General features: G+C 37.8%; 1 protein-coding gene across 1 annotated transcript; it reads left to right on the forward strand.

Moving 5' to 3' along the window:
- The first annotated feature begins 8281 nt into the window (after positions 1-8281).
- LOC140244673 (transmembrane protein 256 homolog) lies at positions 8282-13251 on the forward strand. The gene is made up of 4 exons (XM_072324293.1): positions 8282-8548; positions 10678-10715; positions 11151-11231; positions 12448-13251. The coding sequence occupies exons 1-4, from the start codon at positions 8437-8439 to the stop codon at positions 12589-12591; spliced, it is 375 nt and encodes a 124-aa protein (XP_072180394.1). The 5' UTR covers positions 8282-8436; the 3' UTR covers positions 12592-13251.
- The last annotated feature ends 9388 nt before the right edge of the window (positions 13252-22639 follow it).

Below are 22639 nucleotides of genomic sequence, written 5' to 3' on the forward strand. Positions count from 1 at the left end.
TTAGCGCAAGAGGGTATATGTGTATTCAATATTTTAATTTGTTTGGTCGACAGTAGTGGCGGAGCGAAAGAATGAAAGAACATTCATTTTTATTATGTTAAACTCTCTTTGCATGTGGAGAAAAATACTTGCATTTTTCGCAAAAAAAAAGAATAAGATTGGGCAGTGCTTAAAGAATAACAGAATATTTACACTGATCGGTACGTATAGCATTATCTCATCATTGTCTATAAGGATGTGAATAGTTTCCTTTTCAGGATCAACCAAATTAAATCACATTACAGCGTCTGAACAAAAAGGTTCTCTTTCAACGTCTTTGTCTGTGGAACGTTCTCTCATTGCTCTAGTCCATCAAAATATTATAGGTTTTCCCGGCCAATTTCGCACTTTTTTCAGTCCAATTCCTAATTGCTGCATTCAATTTAGCACAATTTAGCGTAGATGGCATGTTCGGTATTTCAATTTTATAATCTTTTCATTCAAATTCATTTTGGAGCATTCAAATTACCTTTAACATCATTCGAATCAGCACTTTTTCAGTTCAAATTCGTAAGACAAGCACCATTTCGCAAATCGTTCATTCAATTTAGCATGATATAGTCACGTGACCACGTATACGCTGCGCTCGTTCATTCGAATTCATTCTTGGGCATCCAATTTCGCATTTACTGCAGTCAATTTAGCAAAAACGTTTATGCTCTTATTCCTTTTTTTTTTTCATTTTCATTCATCATGGGTATTGTTTGTAAGAATCATAACATTTCATATTTTCGTATTCATTCGTTAGTCTGATATCATCTTTGCAACAGTACTTTAAAGATATGTGTATGTGTTTATAATGTTCGATAGCATTATTTCATTCACAGATACATTAATTTTAAATTTGTTTTGACATTAATTTGGAGAAGAAGGTTTCAGTTTACATCGTGATTATTTCTTTCATCTGCATTTTTCATTATTTTCACTTGGTGGGTGCTATATTGCGTTAATCATCACTAGGAATAAGGCTCTTGGATCAGCTCTACCCATCAGTTTGTCAAGGTTATTACCCTCAAATTCTTCTATGATTGTTTCCTTGTCTTCTTGAGAGATACGGCTGTATCTAACTTGTGCTGCCATAACTGGACATTAGGTAGTGAAGAGAATGTATGGTACTGGTACATGTATAGTTCTGATAACATGTATGAAAGAAGAGGGGCGTTACAGAACAACAAAATTGAGTTATTTAGGGTCAAAGATACCTTTACTATGTACTTAACAGTGTGTGGATGAAACAAAAATTCACATTCAAATACAAATAAATCACGGTTCTCACCTTTTCAAATAACATTGCGCCAATTTGAATGAACATGTTTGGAATTTGACTGCCCATACGCGAAATTGAACGACTGAATTACCATTTTCCGCCAGTGCTGGCGAATTTGAATGACTGAAGAGCACGTGCCAATTTGAATGCCCGTTTTACGAATTCGAAAGGCACATGTGCGAATTTCATTGATCGAAATGCTAAATATTGAACGAACAAGTAGCAATTTTGAATGACAGAATGTGCAGTGACGAGGATTTTCGCCAAATTGAATGAACCTTTTATCGAATGGACTGACAAAAGTGCGAAATTGGCCGGGAAAACCTATATTACAGTCAAACGACTTCTTCGATAATATAGCTATACAGTCTGTAACGGCTTAGGATGTAACTGCTTATGTCGTGTCGGCAATGAGCAGTGTTGAAATTCAGGGGCCTGTTGCATTAAACTGTTTACCTGAGAAAAACTCAGGTAGATTTTGTCAATGGCGGAATCATACTAACCTGAGCTTTGAGTTCTTACCAGAGTTTTTATCAGGTTAAACGTTTTATGCAAAAGGCTCCAGATCTGTCGCATTCTACATTTTCGACGACGATTTCCACAGAAAATAGAAAAAGGCGCATATCGCCCTCTTGCGCTATTAAAAAAAAAATGACAATAATGGGTATCAATAAACGTTATAATCTAAAACGCTATACTAATGAAAATATGTATATAAACTTATCATGAATATGATATGACAGTATAGGCCTACATAATGTAAACAACTTGACAGATATCGTGATATATTTACTCATTGTGTAGAAATATTGACCAAAGATCGCCATTTGCAATAACATAACATTGGTTATGACATGAAAAAGCTACAATAATTCTTACACAGAGCTAGTAAATTAATGGTCGTTAACACTTCGCGTCATTTGGGTTGCAAGACCACGCGATGGGATGCCGTCAAGGGCAAAGGCAAACTCCTTGGCCTTTTCTCAATGTCATACTTTACCAACCACACATTCATTTTTGCTGCTTCCCTCGAGTGATATCCATAGTATTCCTCACTGCATGGACGTTTCGATTTGGGGGGAGTAGCAAAGAGAAGAGAAAAGTACAGGTGACTCTCGGAGTGAGAGAAAAGTACACTGTTAGGGCGTGGAAGGGCCAGTAATAAAAAGAGACCTGACACAAACCAAAATAAATTGATCTCCAGCTAGGTCTAAATTATATCCATGATGTAGAATTCCAAACTTCCCTTCCTCTGCTCTTCTCTCCCCTTCTCTCCCTCTCTTTCTCTTTCTCTCTCTCTTCCTCTCCTTCTATCCCTCTCCTCCTCCATGCACTTCTCTCTATCTATCTGTCTATTTCACCTTCTGTCCATCCCTATCTCTTTCCACCTCTCTCCTATTCACTCCATTGTATGCTAACTTATGATTTTTACTGTAAAGGTTTCCTCCTCCCTTATGTATTGCTGTGTTCTATCATCTTCTATCCTTATCTTTGTCTCTCTTAAAATGATATTGATTTTAAGATGTTATTATTATCATTTCTTTGATCATCATTATCATTTTAGTAGTATTGGCAATATAATCATTATCATTATAATAATTACCGCTATTTGATTATTCTATTAGTTTTAGTATTATCATTATTATTATTACTATTTTTACTATTATTACTATTATTGTTGTTGTTATTATTATTATTACTACTACTACTACTATCATCATTATTTTCATCATCATCATTATCATGTATTATACCATTAACCTTACTTTCTTTAACCACTTACCACGATGATTAACATCTTAAGTACCATTATAATATCTTATTGTCATTATTGTTCTTGTTATTATTATCATTTTTATTGTTATTATCATCATTACTATCGTCATAATCATCGTTGATATCATCCAGGATTGGTATGATGACTATTATTATCATCGTAATTCTCTTGCTCTGGCATCTCTTCGTTCAGACTTGGGCTTTCCCGTTTGTCATGTTCTAAGGCAGTAACAAGATGGATTAGTTTCTGACTGATAACGAAACACTGACTATAGACTGAAATAATATATTTTCCTCCCCTATCTAGACTATTTTTAAAACTTTTTTTTGTTGTTCTGATCACCTTTAGCCTTGAACTGATGAGGGTGATGCTACTATAACGATACCATGCAGGCACGATGTTGACCCCAAAGGATCAGCGCTCAAAGTGCAAGATACACTTGTGCGAGTGAATATTGCTAAAAAGTATAAAATCAAAATGGGACAAATTTTATCAGAATCTGACAGATAATAAGAAAGATATGGATTTTGAATTTTCACAAGCCTTCATCGAATAGAGATATTGGTGGCACCCACAGAATGCAAATTAGCTGAGGAGATAATGCCATCAGCTCACAACTCTCTCACCTGTAATTTACATAAAAATGTGGTTGCTCTTGAAATCACAGAAATAAAAAGTGTGGAACATGAAATTGAATACATTTCTGATTTTGGTTGTGATTTTGATAAAGCCGTTTGTTTGTTTGATTTTACTCTGTTTCAGTACATTTGAACATATCGTTGTGGACTTGCATTTTAGACAATCCATTCATGGCTTAGGCTGTCGTATAGTGCATGGTCGGCAGCTCTCATAATGATATTACCGTTCCCTTTCACCAGTTTGGAAAGAAACTTTTGCATTTCTATTCGTGGAATTTGGTGATTGTTTGCTTATTTATTTGTTTGCTCGTTCGTTCGTTAGTTAGTTCGTTCGTTTGTTTGTTTGTTTGTCTGTTTTTTATTCCGTGCATGTAATTTTCATGGCGACATGATTTTTATTTGAGGGAGCTACATTTTACAAACATTGCTTTTTAGTGGGCGTCTCCATTTTCCCAGAACTTGGTCATTCCCCATAAGAAGAAATTATGAATTGGTATGAAAATCGATCTATATTATTCTTTACATTGTGCTGAACATGATATAATCAAGTTTCAGTTTTGTATTTTCGCTTCGTTCAACAATACTACGTGATATCACAGAAAAAAAAAGATAATGATGTTCCCGTCATAGGGCAACATACGGAATGTCGGAATGTCCAAAACTTTACAGATTCATGACGTTTGAACGGATGGTCCGATTTTCTCAACGTAAACTGAGCGTTCCATCGACCTCTTTGTATTTGCTAAATCTTTTTGAGTTTGGGGACACTTCATCATTCATCATTCATACGGGCAGATTTGAACAGAAAACCCCCCTTTCAAATTTAGGATTTAATTTCAAAAAGATGAGTTTGCTTGGGTAATAAACACGAATAATTCATTCATTCTATAGAATCCAAGTTTTTAAAATCGTTTATCCACTACATTTTTTACTTGTCTCAACTGGATATTACGGAGACCTGGAGCGCGAAGCTAAGGTGAAAGTGACCTGAGATGGCGCTGTTTGAGTACCACATGGTGCGTGGATTGCTCGTTTGTATTTGTATACCTTATTATAACCATGTAATATAATGTACTACGAAATTCTTTCTCAATTCCTGGATCTAGTGCTTCAAATGTTAATTAAAGGGACTGTACACTACTGGTTGAGGTGGGGATTCATGTTTTGAATATTCCCAAGTGAGATAATAAGAAACCTCTTATGAAATATGAAAGAGCATGTATAATGTTAAAAAGGATTCAACGTTTATTTGATGAAAATTGGTTTTCAAATGGCTGAGATATCCAAAAAAGTGATAATAATAATAAAAGGCGACAGGCCACGCCTTTTATTATGATCTCTTTGTTTCACCTTGTTTTTGGATATCTCTGCCATTTCAAAACCGATTTTCATCAAATAAACTTTTGATACCCCTTAGAATTGCATGCTCTTTGACATCTCATAGAGTGGTTTCTGAATATCTCGCAAAACGTTAAAAGCTAAATCCTCACCTCGACCAGAACTGTACACCCTTTAAAGAACAGTTGCATTCTATGTTTAAAGGGAAGGTAAACCCAAAGAGCAATGTGGATTGAGTGAAAGCAGCAACATTAGTAGAACACATCAGTGAAAGTTTGAGGAAAATCGGACAATCGATGCAAAAGTTACGACTTTTTAAAAGTTTTGGTGATGGAGCCGCTGGATGAGGAGACTACTAGAGGAAATGACGTATGAGTGGACAACGATACAAAGAAAATATAAAGGAAATTCAACAAAAATTCACTTTTCTAGAATTATGAAAGAGCAGTGGACCAACAGCTTTCAGAAAGCAGGGGGAATAATTGCTACCCTTAACATATGTCAATATCAAGTTGATGGAATTTGTAATTTTCATGAAAAATGGATTTTTGTAGTATTTTCTTTATATTTTCTTGGTATGGTTGTCCACTCATACGTCATAACCTTTAGTAGTCTCCTCATCCAGTGGTTCCAACACCAAAACTTTAAAAATTCATAACTTTTGCATCGATTGTCCGATTTTCTTCAAACTTTCACTGATGTGTTCTACTAATGTTGCTGCTTTCACTCAATCCACATTGTTCTTGGGGTTTATCTTCCCTTTAAGTTGACTTGAATTCATAGAGTAAATTCAAAAGTAAACAACCATAGTTGTTCATTGATGATATTTAAAAAATTAACAAAAAAAAAGAAAGTAATGGGACTTTAATGTTCGCATGACGTTATTTTCATTAAAAAAAAAGGTAGTATTTAGAGTCTATAACCAAAATGAGCTCATGATGTTGTCACGTTACCTGCTAATATATAGGGCTCGTGACCAATATCATCCTTTCCGGAAAACATGAGAACTTTAAGATTCCTATTTAGGCTCTTATTTCATGTCCAAACTTCTACCACTTTGTTTAACTTTACTTTATTTTACATTGTCAATTTGCACATGGAGTTAAATTCGCACTGTGATGTTATTTCCAGTGATCGGTTTTTCGAAATGACGAAGATATCCAAAGACAAAGATATCCTAATCAAAAGAGTGGGTCCCACCTTTTCATTATATTAGGACCACTTTGTTTTACTTTGTTTTTTATGTCTCAGCCATTTCTAAACCGGTATTCATCAAAGAAATTTGGAATTCCTCTTAGAATTGTATGCTCTTTCAAATTTCATATCTCTTGTATAAGAAGTTTCTATTATCTCGTAAATAATCAAAACCTGAATTCCCATCTCAACCCAAACTGTACCATCCCTTTAACCATGACTATTAACTGTAAAACTCCATGAAAGCGTTATAATTATGTAAAGTATCGTAATATATCATACAGTATACATAGGGGAGAGTGGGGTGAACTGCATGGGCTGCGGGAGAAGTGGGACATATCTCACATCTCAAATAGTTTTAAACTATAATCAGCATTCCATTCTTGTTCCCTATTTTATGAGGCATTTGGCATCATAGCACTAGCACAAGGTAACAGCTCTGCCGACAACTCTCCTGGAATGTTTAATTTTTAATTTTTTAATGATCACACTTTTTTGTTGTTGTTTTTTTTTTTTTTGCATTTAGTGTGAAGTGCTTTCTGAATTCATTATATAGCTTTAGTAGGCACTTAGCACGCTATCATTATCTATAGCCCTAGGCCCTATGAGTTCCAATATTATTTGCATTAAAAGATTTTCCAAAAAATGTACACAATGTTAGCCGCTATTTTGAATTTTTGGGGTGAGGATGGGGTAAACTGCCTATGGGACATCATCACTTTCCCACTTCTCTCTTTATTCAAAGTAATGATAAGAATGTCACAGATTTTCTTCATATCATTTTCTTTAAATTTCAGGCGCTTTAAATGTAACTTTCTCTGATGGGCCATAATGGATACTAGTATATCGCGTTTTGCGATGAAACTCTTCATGACTGTGTAAATATTCACACACAGTCATGCACTCACCCACATAGGGCCTAGATGCGCGCACACACACACACACACAAACACATCATATGATAATGTTTGTAATATTGTCCGTCTATAGTCACTATTTGTCCAGTTTACCCCAACCAATGCCCCACTTCTCCCATGGTGGCCCAATTTACCCTGTTCAGAAGTTTTTGGTTGTTGTTTTGTTAATCAATGATAACACAAAAATGAGAGTCTGTAGGAATATGAAGTATCAGCCCATCATGTGGCTGCGGCCTAGTATATCAGCTGTAAGTCTTTGGGTCCGAGACATATAGGTAAGTGCCCCATTCTCAATATCAGAAGTTATTCGAGAAAATTCATCAAATCACAATTTTCGTCCCACTTCACCCAACTTTCCCCCTACTCGTGTATGATTAACTGCACTTCACATGAAGCCCAGCATTTGTATGTCTGCCACGATTAATTTTATGCTGCGTATATAATTAGTTTTGTTTTGTAGTTCTGTTGGGAAAAGAAGACACTCATTGACAGCAAACACCACACAGACTTAGGATTGGCCGGCATATTGGAGGGTAGGATTATCCTACTAGGAGCCCCACAAGTAGGCTATCACTGTTTCATTGCAGTGACACCATCCGGGTGAGAAGAAAATACATAAAAATGGCCTCAGTTGATAGATGATGACGGTCTGTTCAGGATTCCCATGATTGCGGTTTATGTAGGGCTTAGATACCTTGGTATGAGCTTTCCCATTCGAATAATACACAGTTATTTTCCCCTTAATTTCAACAAAATAGTACATAGGATATCACTGGGCGTACAGTTCACAACTGAATGTGATGACACACGTGCAGTATCAAACTAACAACAACAACAACAACCTCTCCCTCCCCTCCCCTCCCCTCCCCTCTCCTCCCCTCCCCTCCCCTCCCATCCCATCCCCTCCCCTCCCCTCCCCTCCCCTCCCCTCCCCCACCCCCCCCCCCCCCCCTCCGCACTGAACACTGAATGCATTGCGCAAGAGGGAGGATCGAGGAGGAGACGCGACGGCTGCACATGCATACTTTCCCAGAACGTGCACGAACGGTAATGCATGCACGGACGCGTAGACTGGTACCTGGTAACTGGTGGGACCGCTGTGAATAGGGGGAATATCATTGATAAGGGCTTAGAAAAAGTGTTATCGTAGCCTGTTGGTCTTGAAGTTGAGAGCACATTTTGGGCATATATTCGCCCGAACACAAAATCTGCCACTTCAAAACAGACGAGGGAGAGAGTTGAGAGAGGGAAAGACGACCTGCTGAAATGGCCAGCAGCAGCCAGCAAGCCAGGATGGCCCGACACAGTCGTATGTTCGTTCGCATCGGCGGGGTCTCGGGCTTCGCAGCCATCGTTCTGGGTGCCTACGGGGCGCATGGTAAGAGTTGTATGTTATGAAACTGAAAGCCGGGGAGTTTAATAGTAAGCTTATCCCGTCTACGTTTGGCACTATACATGACTAAGGTCGGCTGTAGTCAGTGCAAGGTGATATCACACAAGGAGATGGTCAATGTAATGACATTACACGCCACCCATATTACTATTCGTGTGGTGTATGTCCAATGTTGTTTACTAAATAAGCAAGCTTAAAACTGCAGAATACCAGCTCGTTTCCCAAGATATCTGTTACAGCTTGAATAGAAAGGGGCATAGAATCTACTGCTTATATAACCTATACAGCCCGGAGTTGCTGTACAATAATATCACGTTTTCTACAGCGACTGGGCTTTCTATAATACATATGCAACTTTAATACAAGACAACCTGCTTCATGTACAACTACAAAGTACTTCTACTTGTATACTCCAAAAGAAATCCAAGCAATCACAACCCCAACATTTTCACATATGATATATGAATGTCTGCATGTAAAACAGAGAGGTGAGACAAATCATAATACAAAATTTAGTACACGTTTATCACACTCAACAGCTCAGTATTAAAGGAGACCTCCGGATGATTTTCAGATTTTTACATTTGAACAACTATAAATTAGTTATACTGAGTACAGAGTTTCAGAATTTGTGGTAATTGGGATGAAGAATAAGAATATTTTCAAAATTTAGAACAAATTGCAATGAACAAGGATGATGACATGGCAGAGTCACCACAAGAATCCATGAGTTGGGGCTCAAGGAAGCAGAACAAAAGAAGAAGGCATGCATAGATTATACACAGGTGAACTCGCAAGCAAGCGGTATTGTAATGGAATTACACTGCTACATTTCTGAAATATGTGAACCTCCTATGTCATCATCCTTGTTCAGTGTAATTTGTTTAAGGTTTTTCAAAGTATCGTTTCTCTGGTCAAGAACCACAATAAATTCCACAAATCTATGCATGGAGTTGTCGATTTATGTACTACATGATGTGAAATTATGAAAATCGTCTGGAATGTCCCTTTAAGGCAACATCATAGCACTGTTTCATGTACATGTAAGCCTACTAACTAGGGTCACTACTCAGTTGCATTCCTTTCTGTCTGCCATTTTTTTTGAGCAAACAAAACAACCAAACTGACCTCAACTCGGCCTCCTTTCTTTGTTTTAAGAGTGAAGTGTGGAACTAACCTTTAACCCATTGAGGATGGGCTTATTTTGCTACAACACGCATTTCCCATAGACATGTGCCTGAGTATACTCGGGACTCGTTCTCAACGGGTTGAAAATCGCACATTCATGTAAAATTGTACCACTGTGCCAGTAGCTTTCATAAGAGAGACACAAACTAGCCCAACCAGACATCGTTTTTACAGTGACTGGGCTGTGTATTTCTAGACACAAACCTGTCTATAATACATTAATTCATTGAAGGTTTTTTTTTTTTTCAATTCCTCTTGTTCAGTGTAGATTACAGAGCATAGGTAAAAATTGGAGAGGAAAAAGTTGTTGTGTTTGTGAATAGATAATTATTTGCATGCTGCTTTTAATATAAGTAAAGCACTTAGGCCTACTAGCTGGTAGATAAGAAAGACGTCTGCATTATTTCCCTGCTATTCTATGGACACATGAAGGGTTGAATGAAGGGTTGATATCTTACCAAAAGACATCCTCTGTGATTCTAAAGAAAAGCTGTTTTTGAAGGTTGTGTAAAATTAATCACTGTTGTTCCAAGTTGGAAACAACTGAATATGAGTGCTACTCCAGGTAAGAGCCCCAGATAGCCATTCTGGTGGGCTGATAGAGTAGAATGCTTTTTGGGATGTTTTTCCAGCATTCATACAGTCACACACTTCTCATGACATGTGTATATTAATTATAATCAAAATGGTCATTGACCTGTGGTTGTTTTGTTTCGGTTTATTTTTATCTTTGGAGGCAGTTTCCCATTGCATTCTTTCACTGCTAATGAATGTCACAAAGTACAAGAAATGCTTGCAGGAGATTCTGTATGTTACATCATTCACTGCGATTCAGTAGTTCAGATTATGAACAATGTTTCCTTTTGTCTTCTTTTTTTTTTGTCTTATCATAAACATGCTTGTTGGTTATTCTTATTCTCTTACAGTTCTGAAGCTAAGGAGTGGAATTGAGCATGAGATTACAGTGAGTATACGAGGCAATCTACACCACAATTTGTTTTTTGTTATCCGCAGCAGGGACTTTACATGTTTTAAGATTACTTTTTGTCAGTATGTAATTTAAGCATGATAGACTATGACCATCACCACTCAGCCCAGTCAGCTAATTCAGGTGAGATACAGGTATTACAGTCGATCATGTGTTGTGTGTCTTTCTATGGCTGAGGAGGCAAATGCGGGATTTGCAGCGATGATCACTGATGCTGCAGGTCCAGATACATATGTATCAGCATCATCAGGCATGTGCCTCAGTTGCCTCATCTCTTCTGATCCAGATGATAATTTCCATTGAATGTCTCTAACCCTTCTGATCCTTTCATCAATGAATGGCATAGTGAAGATGTCTTTTTGTTTTATTTGTCATCATCTGTCATTTACTTTCCATTTATGTCCTCTTTAGACATTTGACTCGGCCAACAAGTACCATCTCATTCATTCACTGGCTCTGCTGGCAGTTCCCATGAGTAAAAATCCTCTCTTGGTAAGTTTGGACATACACGTGTACCAATTTCAACAAGAATGCACATGAAGAGTTTAATTGCATAATTGACTAAGTACCATTCTTAAACATTTTAAAGTAAGTCCATCTTCAGATGGAGCAAAATCAAATCTGTCCAGTGATACCTCACTTGTAACATAACAAGGAATATTCTTGAAGTTTTAATTAGAATATCCCATATTTTCTTACTATTTTCTTTGTTTTTTAGAATGGAATTGGCTTGTTTTGCAATAAAACTCTTCTTATTTAGGTAAACTGAAAAAAAAAATACTACATGAAATTGCGATACCATGTGTCGCAAATACCAATTCTAAAAGCAGATTGGCTATGAAACAGAAGGGACGATACGACTAGCGTGTATAAAACCTGAAAGTGTACTGTTACCAATTGTTGCATGCTGCCCTCTTGTGGCAAGGTACCAAATGTGAAGAGAATCAAGATCTGCATCGTACGATCATGAGCAAGATGTTAGTCAATTAAAAGACCGAATACTGAACGGTTGCGCGTTAAGGACTATGAATTCTTTCACTTTGTAAACCAGTTGTTTCATGGAATGATAACTTGGTAGGTTAGCACATGACTAATCATCCTACACTAATGCCTTATAGTCTGATGCCTTGTATTAAGCACAGAAGTATCTTCCCAATCACAATTTAGAACCTTTCCACATTTTGATGTGTGAATGCTGGCAGCCCAGAAGTCTGTTATCTGTGCCACGATGAATAATGAAATGAATATCAAAATTGAGTTTCCTTGCTCAATAGCCTTCTTGTAATGTCTGGATATGCATGTGATGTACATAAAGATTACTAAGGGATTAAGGTGAGCTGTTGTTTTTTATTCCTCTGTGAGTTGCAAAAGTTCTTGCAGTAAAAATTAACTGATTCTGTTTTCCAATGAAAATATCACAATATCATATTTAAGGTTTTAATGAAAGTTATTGTGCTCTTTTAAATCACCTGAAGAAAATTGTGTAATTTTTATGGAAAAGGTATCGGTAACTTTAACTTTTATTTCAGACCATTCTATTTTATTTGATTTGATTTGACTTTGTTTAATTTGATTTTATTTGATTTCATATGAGATAAATGAATAAATTATGAAATACACATATACTGCATGCTCTTTGTTAATCGAGAAAGATCCTTTCACGACATATTTTCTGTATCTCTCATATTTACTTTTGTTTGTTCTAAAGACTGGAAGTCTGATGACAGCTGGAATCATTGGCTTCTGTGGGGTGGGGTACTTCTATTCCTTGACCAGTGACCCTACTCCGGTCAAGCTCATGCCCGTTGGTGGCGTCCTCCTCATGGCAGGGTGGCTATCTTTGGCACTGTGAACTACCCCGAGGAAGCAGATCGCTCAAGGAATGAGATTGTGGGTTCAGAAGCCATATTTTGCAAGTCTCCAGGAGGGGGAGGGAGCTGTTGCTGCTCTTTAGCTTCAACTGCATTCTCACACAAGATGCAAACAAATAGATAGAATGTTTTCATTTTTTTTTTCTTTGATGAGATACCAGGAGTAAACCATATTTAGTGTAAGCATAGATCTGTAAAATGGTTTGTAAGACACTCATTGGAAGCTGCTATCATTAAATGTCAAACCTGAGGTAGTGAGCGGAGTAAAAAACTTTTTTTTTTTTTAATTGATTATGCTATGAATTTGCAAGATTTTATTCACATTTAAGTATAGACAACTTCTGATATAACAAAGTCCTCCGGACCAGCAGTTATTTTTTTTCCTCGTTAAATTTCATTATAGCGGAATGATAAAGTATGTAAAGATATATAATACATAATGTATGATAATTTTGAGACATGAATTTTTACTTCATTGTAATGAGGACTTTGTTAAATCCATGTTCGTTATAACAGGAGTGCACTGTGTGTACAGAAATGTTATGATATTTTCAGAAGTGTTTTACTCATAAGTTCTGATATGTCATCAGTACTCTAATGTTTTAAAACTTTCAGTCTCGGTTTCATTTGTCAATAACCATGCCCCCACTTGATTATATCTGTCATGCAGGGGTTACTTTCAATGTTATCCAAGATGTATGGTTTCAGCACTTACTATATCGTCGCTGGGGCGACAAGACCTTGTGTGTCAAATTTTGGTGAAAATTTCTTTTTTGATTAATGGTCAGATAATCAGTCAAGTGACGTTCTGTCCAAATCGTAGCTGTATTACCCCAAAAATGAAGCCACCATGGCATGTCAAAGGGAAGGATATCCCATTTGATATAGTGCTTTGGCTGCCATGGTTTTTTTTTTGCCCTCCTGAACATTTGACATTTTGTAGATGCGAGGTCTTGTTGCCCCAGCGATGATATCTCATCTTAAGACTGTGATGTCTTATGGTGCATTTTTGTATACTCTTATATTTGTGTGAAACAGAAGAACGAATCGCGTGGGTCAGGAAATAGGCATGCCTGTAAGTTATTTTGGGAATCGCTTACTTCCATCATTCATACTCAATTCATACAAATTAAATTATGACTTCCAAAAGAAAAGAATAGAGTCTATCAATATTTCTTTACATTTCAGTGTTCATGAATTTGTAATTGCTAAAATCAGCGATGTTATTTGTTTTATACTCTTCATTACATGGCAGTGGTGCAATAAAATTAACCAATGAATGTATCTTTATGTATGCTTATAATATGAAAACAGGGAAACCGTTTTATAGCGAGGTCGCCGGGACCTTGGATTTTACCTCCTTAAAGCAGGTACTTTGATGTGATACTAAAACAAGAGACCAGCTAAATAGGTGATCTATCACTTGGTCTACTCCCACTTTGTCTAATAGCCATTTAGTCTCAACCCACATGGTCTAATCCCATTTTGTCTACAACCAGTTCGTCTGATGACCATTTAGTCCAATAGCCACTTAGCATCATTGCCAGTTGCCCTACTTCCAGATGGGCTATGCCCATTTCGTCTAATACCCACAGTTTTTTTAGACAAAATGGAAAAATCCAAGGAATCAAAATTGCAGTTAGACCATCTGGTTCTTAGACGAAATGATAATTAGCCAAACTGGACATTAGACCAAGTGAGGATTAGACCAAATGAGGATTAGACCAAACTGACATTAGACGAAATTGATAGTAGACCAAATGAGTTTAGCCGTATGGTGTTTGACGAACTGGGAAGTAGACCATCTGATATTAGACCAAGTGGCAATAAACCGCTAAATACAGTACAGCTGTAATGGAAAATTTGGGCCACCAAATTCATCTCTTTAAATTCAGTTTCTCACATTGAGCGAGCTCATAACAGGATTTCCCTGTATAAATAACTAGTGCCTCATTTTATGCTCTCACATATTTTGATCTTTTAAGTGTAGGTTGTTTTAATTGAGTCCCTTCATCATTATCCTGTCTTTTTGCGCAATGATATACAGGTGTCTGCTATGACTTAAGTCGTAACTTGACATGGCTTGACTTAACTCCTAAGGCTTAATTTTAAGCAGTTTGCGGTGAAAGCTATTTTTGTTAACATCTTTTGTGCAACTTGTGATGTACAGAAGATGAAAAGATAGATGAATTCGTCAGTTGAGAATGAGAAGGGTGTTAAGGTGCCTCAAACATTATGTATTTAGTGGCAACTTAATGCCCTTATCATTCTCAACCGACAAATTAGACTTGTAGTTACTCCAGAATATGAAAACCATGAATCACCTAATGGTGCCATTCTTTCTCGTCTGTTTGTTTCTTGACTTCTTGAGATGCCTGTAGGCCAGTTGTCACCCAATAGCACCAAAAAAACAAAAAACAAAAAAACAGGCATGAAAACAATACCCACTGTAACAAAACTTGTATTTCCACTTTCTACCGTAATTGCACAGGGGTATGTATGCAGAGGTAAGCAACATTCCATCACAATTCTCATCCACTCTGAGTATGTTTTGAATTATAAATTCCAATACATCAGTGTTTGACCGCCTTATGACTGGCCAATCAGAATCACTAGTAGTAGGCATAGATACTTTGCATACAAGTTTAAGGCTGTGCATGCATTCTAAAATTGAGCTGGCTTCATCATGCATTCATCAATATGTGAACCCTGTAGACCTGTGCTTCTTAACTTTTTTCAAACTGAGGCCCACTTTGTCTACCATTACATTTTTGGAGGCCTAGTATTAAGATTGAATATGAATCTTTTCTATTTCATTTTTGGCCGACATCGCGACTCACCTTCAATAGCTTTGCGGCCCACTGGTTGAGAAGCGGGGCTGTTGATCTCGTGAAATGTAGGACAAATGCATCATAGAAGTACAGTGTATGTATGTATGTGCAAAATGCATTGTATGTCTAAATCGACTTTGTACAACTATTTTTTACGGAAAGAATTACCAGGTGAATGAAGCCTTGAGTTATTGGTGCAAAGATGATTTGTATACAGGGGAAAGTATTCAAGTTGCAGCTCTCTGCACAAACTGAAAATTGTTGAATATATTTTGTAAGACATCTGCTGTTAAACGCTTTTTAGTTTGCTTGTGGTTTTTGTTTTGTGATAATTGCAAGAGCATGATGAAAGGAGAGAGAGAGAAAGAGATAGTAAACTTACAACAGGGACCTGATTTATGATGTGTGGATTGTTTATGTTACAACTGAAGCAACAATATGCAACAGTGTTTTTTTATATGTACTCCATTTTTTAGTTGCACATTTATTCATATAGTGGTTTCAATTATTGTACCTGACAATTTTATTGTAAGGTTTATATATATATAGTTTTGGTTGAGATCTGACTTAACATTTCTAGCATTTTTTGATGAGATAATAAGAAACATCTTATGAAATGTGAAAGAGCATGTCATTCCAAAAAGAATTGTATGTTTATTTCATGAAAATTGGTTTTGAAATGGAAAGGTGGGACCCAGCTTTTAATACGATCGCTTTGTTTCACTTTGTTTTTGGTTGTCTCAGCCTTTCCAAAACTGATTTTTATCAAATAAACTTTGAATTCCTCGTAAAATGGTATGATTTAAATACCATTTCACAAGTTGTTTCTTGGTATCTTACGGATAGATCAAAGCCCAATCCTTATCTCCGCCATTACTGTGCCATCCCTTTTAAAGTGGGTACGTGTGTGTGAGAGAGACAGAGAGGGAGGACCAAGCAATCTATAGCAACTTGTGCAATGAAATGGAAATTGTGTGTTTTGTCTGGTGTGTTGGTTTAACTGGCTGCATTTGTTTTTATTTGGAGTATATCGCACCTCTCTTTGTCTGTTTCTCTCTTTCTGTTTGTTTGTTTTGTTGTATGTTTGTGTGTGTGTGTGTGTGAATGCCTTTGCCATACTGCAACACTGTGCATAGCTATATGGTAGGACTGTGTGGGTACTATAAAATTCATCAATGACGTTACCGTATGTGTATGAACAATAACTATACATGTTGTACTGGTATTGTCTTGTACCAAAATTGGGGGGGGGGGGGATGTAAATCGACACATATACAAGGCCACACAAGGCTTTCATTGAAAGGCTATATATAGTGACGTGCTGCCGAGGCTAGAACAAAAAACACAGCTTGCACGTTACAGCTAGATGGAAGTTGGGTGCCTGAAACCAGATCAATTGTGAATGTGATGTACAAGTATATCTACTACACTAATTGATATATTTTGACAGCAATTGGAACAACAACCATGAAAGAAAGAAACAAAGAAACAAAGAAAGAAACAAAGATACAAAGAAAACCTACCATACCGTTTTCAAAAGTCCTTGCGTTGGCATGCATACTTCTGGCCAGCAGAAGTCGCTCTGCCAGATGCGATATGAGTCCATACGTACCATGTATGGATGCATTCAAGCGCTCCCCCAAACCATACCGTTCCGTACTGTACCTGTGCCAGGGGAGCGCTCGTATGTACCCCGTACGGTACCAAATACCGTACCAAAAGAGGACCGATAAAGCGTATATCGTACCGTACCGTCTATCATGCCAGAGGCCGCTCGATCGCAAGGTGGTCCAAAAGCGTACCGTATACCAGCTGTTGATATGAGAAGAATGTGTATATACAAATATACTTGGCCTTGAGAGTTTCTTGTTAAAACTATGGGCAGAAGTGACTTCAAGAGAACTATTTACTGAGGGTCGCAGCCCCAAAGTGAATAGTTCTTTTGTAGGCACCGAGGCCCATAGTTCGAACTAGGAACTCGAAATTAGGCAAAAAATTTGTTACTTTTTTACATTTTACAGAGTGACGGGTACAGAGCTGCGCACAGTTTCAGAATTGCTTTGTGACATCATTTTGCAAATAATATACTATTTGCAAAATGTCGTCATAGAAGTGACGTCATTTTGTAAATAGTACTTATGGAGTGTCAACTTTCTGACATAGCTGAAAATACCTATAATCACGCGAAGCTCTTTCAACCAATCACCCTCAGAGGATAAATTTTTGATCCAAATTATAACATGTACTATAGTATATAGTACGTCATAATACAAAATACTAGGACAGCTGTAATTGATTCTCTTTGTTCGGAACACCTGTATGTAGCGCAAGCGCAACAGGTGCCTTGGACCAGGGAGGTGGGAATCCCACCTCCCTGAATGGACCCTGTTTACTACAAAACGTGTGACTCGATTGCGGATTGCGGAGAGCTGTGATCTGAAACTGCTTTGATGTACTTGTCAATTATTGTTATGCGAGTCTGACATTTGGGATATAAGGCCTACATTTTTTTATGCAGTGCATGGAGTTATCATAATTTCTTGCCTCACAGAGTTCTGATCATCGACAGCCGTCTTGAATCAAAAAGACAGAGGTCATTACTCAGGTAAGCCTCATTCTTCGCCTGAAGTTTTGTTTTCTCTCCAATACCCCTCCCTCTATCGTTCGTATGTTTATACTTATGTAATAGTGACCGTTAGACGTACAATGCATTGTACGTATAATCAGACGAGGAGGTCACACAGTATACCTCATTTATCCCATCTGCCAGACCGGAAATGAACTCAGGAGGTGTCGCAATTATGTAGGACCCGATACGTCGGATGTCATCATCATCATTATCATCATCTGTATACGGGAGAGAAATCATTATCATAATCTCTACGGAAGTGTATGTAGGTCTCGTCAATCTCGGGATCGTCAACGCTTGTGTTGGTGCAAATGCGGGCGTGGATGTCGGGCAGTTTCAATGTTTGTCTGACCAAAAAGTTTCAAAAAGCCATGTTTGAAAGAGTTAATACATTAAGTACTACCAAGATGTTAGTGATATCGTGGGCAAACTTTTCCATGACTGAATGACCCTTTTGCTGAAAAAGTTGCTCCGGACGTCAATCGATAGCGAGTGCAATGGTGAATCATTTGAATTATTGTTTCTTGATACCGAGATTATTGCACAAAGTAGGATTGTGAACAAGTCTATGATATAATCATCTATATCCCATACAATATTTTGAAGACCTGGATAATGTCCCCTCTTTCCCCGTGGGGAAAAAAAAAAAATATTTTTGTGGATTTCCCGTTTGAATCTGCGATGCTAAAGACTTTCTAGAAACTCACAGTGTTGTGCGTGAATGTCAAATGTTAATGTGCCCAAAACTTATCCACACCATTTTTGAAAATGGATAACTTGAAGCAGGGACTAAAAACTCTGGTAAACTTTTCCAAACATTAACGCCAGTTCGTTTGCTGGAAAAAAAAAATGCTTCTGTATGTAGCTTGCGACGAGTGCTAAAGATCTTCGATGTCAGATTGATGAACAAGAGGAACTATACCCATTGCAAATGACCCGAAATCATACCTGTATAACGGAAAAGATCGCCCGTGTAGCCCAAATTACCACTCCTATGAAAACACGGAAAATGTACAAGGGAAAAGAATATATGGCGGTGGAGGAGACGGAATATACGTTTATGATTGATTGAGAGGGAAGTGAGTGGGAAGTGGTGAGAAGTAAGAGTGGGAACAAGAAGAAAAAAAATACAGCAATGAAACATTGTATGGTATCCACGACCAGAAAAGTGGACAAAAGAGGACAAGACGGTCGTCCTCCCTACTCTTTGTTCACTCACAGAGAGTGGGATTGCCTCCCCATACCAACAAGAAGTGTCAAAACATGGAACAACCTTGATGTCGTTATTGCGGGCCTGAAAAACAAACCCAATCTCAATTGCGAAAGAACTGAGCAAGTGCGTTGCTATGGAGAAGTGATGTCAGTTAAAAAAAAAAAATAAGTAAAAAAGCCCTTTGTCATGCTAGTATATACATACATATATACATATATACATACATATATATTTTAATATAAACATGCCCACCTAGTAAAAAAAAAAAATAGTGGAAACATAATAACAGACTTCGCGGGTATACAATGGCCGTCAAGACCACAACCTATGAACCCATGGAGAGTACATGTAAGAGGCGTTATACAATGTACACAGTTAGCATTGACCTCATAGAGGAGAAAGAGACAAAACGTGAAGAAAGCGAACATTAGAGATTAAAAAAGAAGATATACGGAGTGTTACAAGACATAATCCCTTTCTGCTCTTCAGCATAGCAGCCCCAAAATAATATATATCACAGACAACTGTCTGATTCCAGGCTATCAAGGCTGTTAACCACCCGTCATACGATGTTTCAAATACTGTATACCAGCAATCATTGGGCCACACCCACACGAATGTAGAAAAAGTCTAAACGCGTATCAAGAGTGGTACAAATCTCTTTTGACGAGTCCGCTGCGGAGGGGTGTAGCACGCGGTGTTGCAAAACCTGACACGAATTTACCATTTATCTATTTGTTTGCTATAATATGTACTATATAATCTTTTATCGTGATGACCCCTCACATCATAATTCACAAAGTTTTATGCACACAGATATGATTTCTTGCGTGGTTTTGAAAATAATAAGCATGGAAAATTAGCTCATGTAGTATATACAAGAAACGTGATTTCATGACAACAATGTCATAAACTATATCCCTAATTATTGTTGTGCGATCAAAAACAGGAAAAAGATCGGTGGTGGCTGCGCGATATATACAGTATTATTCATGTGCACGAAACCATTCCTTTTAAGGGTTGTACGTTGAACTTGATTCAGAGCAAAAAAGTCAGGAAATTGGTATATATTTGAAAAATCTTGTTTTTATCTGATAAATCGCTATAAAACCCATGTAAATATATTGAAAGAGAGAAGTTTAGTGTCTAAAATGTTGTAAGGGGAACTTTCTGGATGTGGTGATTTTTGATAGCCACAACACACTCTGGAATAGCACAGCATCTGATAAGAACGGTAAAATTGTGGAAAATTTTATTTCAGAAAATGATAATTATGGGTGGTGTAATGGTGGTTCAATAACACGTTTAAATCCCATAAGTGGGTGTATGTTGCCCATTGATTTATCGCTAGCATCGATAAATCTGGGCCCCGGTGCACCATTGACAATCACCGCGGCATATTAGTGATCGTTTATGTAATTTAACAATAAAAGAAGAAGGGATGATTCTTTCGGGAAGATGATGGCAGAGGTCTCTGTCATTCCCATATCCAAACTTGAGATTATAACAGGCCATACTCAGAACGATTGTGCTCTGTTTTCTGTGAAACTTTCGATAATTAAGGAAAAGGCATTCCAGTGCAAAGTGTCGCCGGAGGCATTATTTCGAGTAGTCCGTCCGTCCGTCCGTAATCTATTTTGTGGACAGCATACAATAACTCACGAACCGTTTGATATCAAAATGAAACTCAGCATAATGCATGTTTGTATGAGTGGACGAAGTTGCACGATTTATATACACCCCTTTTTCTGGCATCTTAAATCGCCAATAATAATCCTTATCTTATGAAAACTATATCCCCTATTATGCAAGACCGACATTTCTGTGCTGTTTTGTTGAAGAATGTCAGTTTTGAAATATTAAACAGATATAATGAAAATCATTTATTGTTATACAGATGGTTCATACATTATTCCAAAGTGAAAAGGTGCAAGCTTCGCTTTTTAAAATATGTACCAGATGTCAGCACGGAAGAAACTCTCGTATTAATATTCCTGCTAAATTTTTATAGTCGAATTGACCGCCATTCGACTCTTTCTCGGTTATAATTGAGTCTTCATCAATGAAAAATCTGCTGATTGCCATAGTTTCTGACTCACTCTTTGCCCGGCCAGAAATAGAAATCATAAAATCATTAGCTATCGTGCACGAATATTATGGAGTTGTTGCGCCGAGAAGCCTGCTCGGCATATCGAGCCGAGTTGACCAGATTTTGCTGAGGGACTACCCACAAGTCCTTTCTTTTCGGCAGCGCCGAAGGCGTAAATATTCAGCCTTGAAAGACGGGTCTTTAAGCAACAACAATTCTCGTTTGATCCGTCATGGAATACGGCGCCATAGCCTATAGCTAGTATGGGATCCATATACTCCCATGAAAAAATCCAACGAAGAGGAGCCCGTTTCATCACTGGAGACTTCCAGTCGAGAGATCCGGGAAGTATGACGCAGATGTTGACCAATCTTGATCTCCATATATTAGCATCAAGACGGAGATGCGCAAGGCTATCTTCCTACTTCAAAGTGGTCGGGGGGGGGGGGGTTGTACCAGCCCTCCCTGTAAATGATTTTCTCAGGCCTACAAGACCAAAAAGACAAAATAAAGCAAAGAAATTTACTGGTTTGAGGCAGCCAACCTAGTAGAAAGGCAAGTCACAAATCATAGCAAGTGTTTTGTTGTTGAAAGTTCAAATACAGACCAGTATAAGAACTCCTTTTTTGGACAACGGTGGACTGGAATCATCTTCCAGACACCATCTCGCAACCTCCCAAACAGTAGCAATCTTCAAGGCTGCGATCGGGGACCAGTTTCTTTAGTACCAGCAATTTTCATCAGCCCTCTCTCTCTCTCTCCGGTGCACTATACCACAACGGTCCTGCACTGTACACATCCAGATACAGAATTCAATTCGAGTCCAAATTAGATAGATCATGAAGTTAAATTTGCGCTTGGCATGATGTGGTACGGTACGGTACGGTTCGCTTTTTGATCGCTCGAATGCCGCCCATGATACACGTTAGCTCCGAGCAATACACATTGCGTAACCCGGAAGTACACGTGTACTACGGACAAGGAAGGGGAAAAAAGCGTAAACAAACCTCGGCATTCCGTTGTAATCATCGTGTGTACACGCATCATCCGCAGTATAAAGAGAGAGCGTACGTAGTTCACTCAGTGCAAGCGTCGAGAAACTGCAGCTCTATCCACGTAAAAACGTTCCTTGCGCAGGCGTGTAATTCATCGATAATCAGTTGTTTTGCATCATATTCAGGTAATGTTGTCTGTGGTGGTTGTTGCTGTTAAACGTACGAAGTTTTAAACAGGCTCAAAAAAGTATATTCTGGCTGCCTAACTGTTA

Source organism: Diadema setosum, chromosome 21 (assembly GCF_964275005.1).
Source record: "Diadema setosum chromosome 21, eeDiaSeto1, whole genome shotgun sequence".
NCBI lineage: Eukaryota > Metazoa > Echinodermata > Echinoidea > Diadematoida > Diadematidae > Diadema > Diadema setosum.

Coding starts and splice junctions, on each gene's coding strand:
- LOC140244673 (XM_072324293.1), top strand. CDS start 8,437: ATGGCCAGCAGCAGCCAGCAAGCCAGGATGGCCCGACACAGTCGTATG. Junction 8,549..10,677: donor GGGTGCCTACGGGGCGCATG/GTAAGAGTTGTA, acceptor ATTCTCTTACAG/TTCTGAAGCTAAGGAGTGGA. Junction 10,716..11,150: donor GAATTGAGCATGAGATTACA/GTGAGTATACGA, acceptor TGTCCTCTTTAG/ACATTTGACTCGGCCAACAA.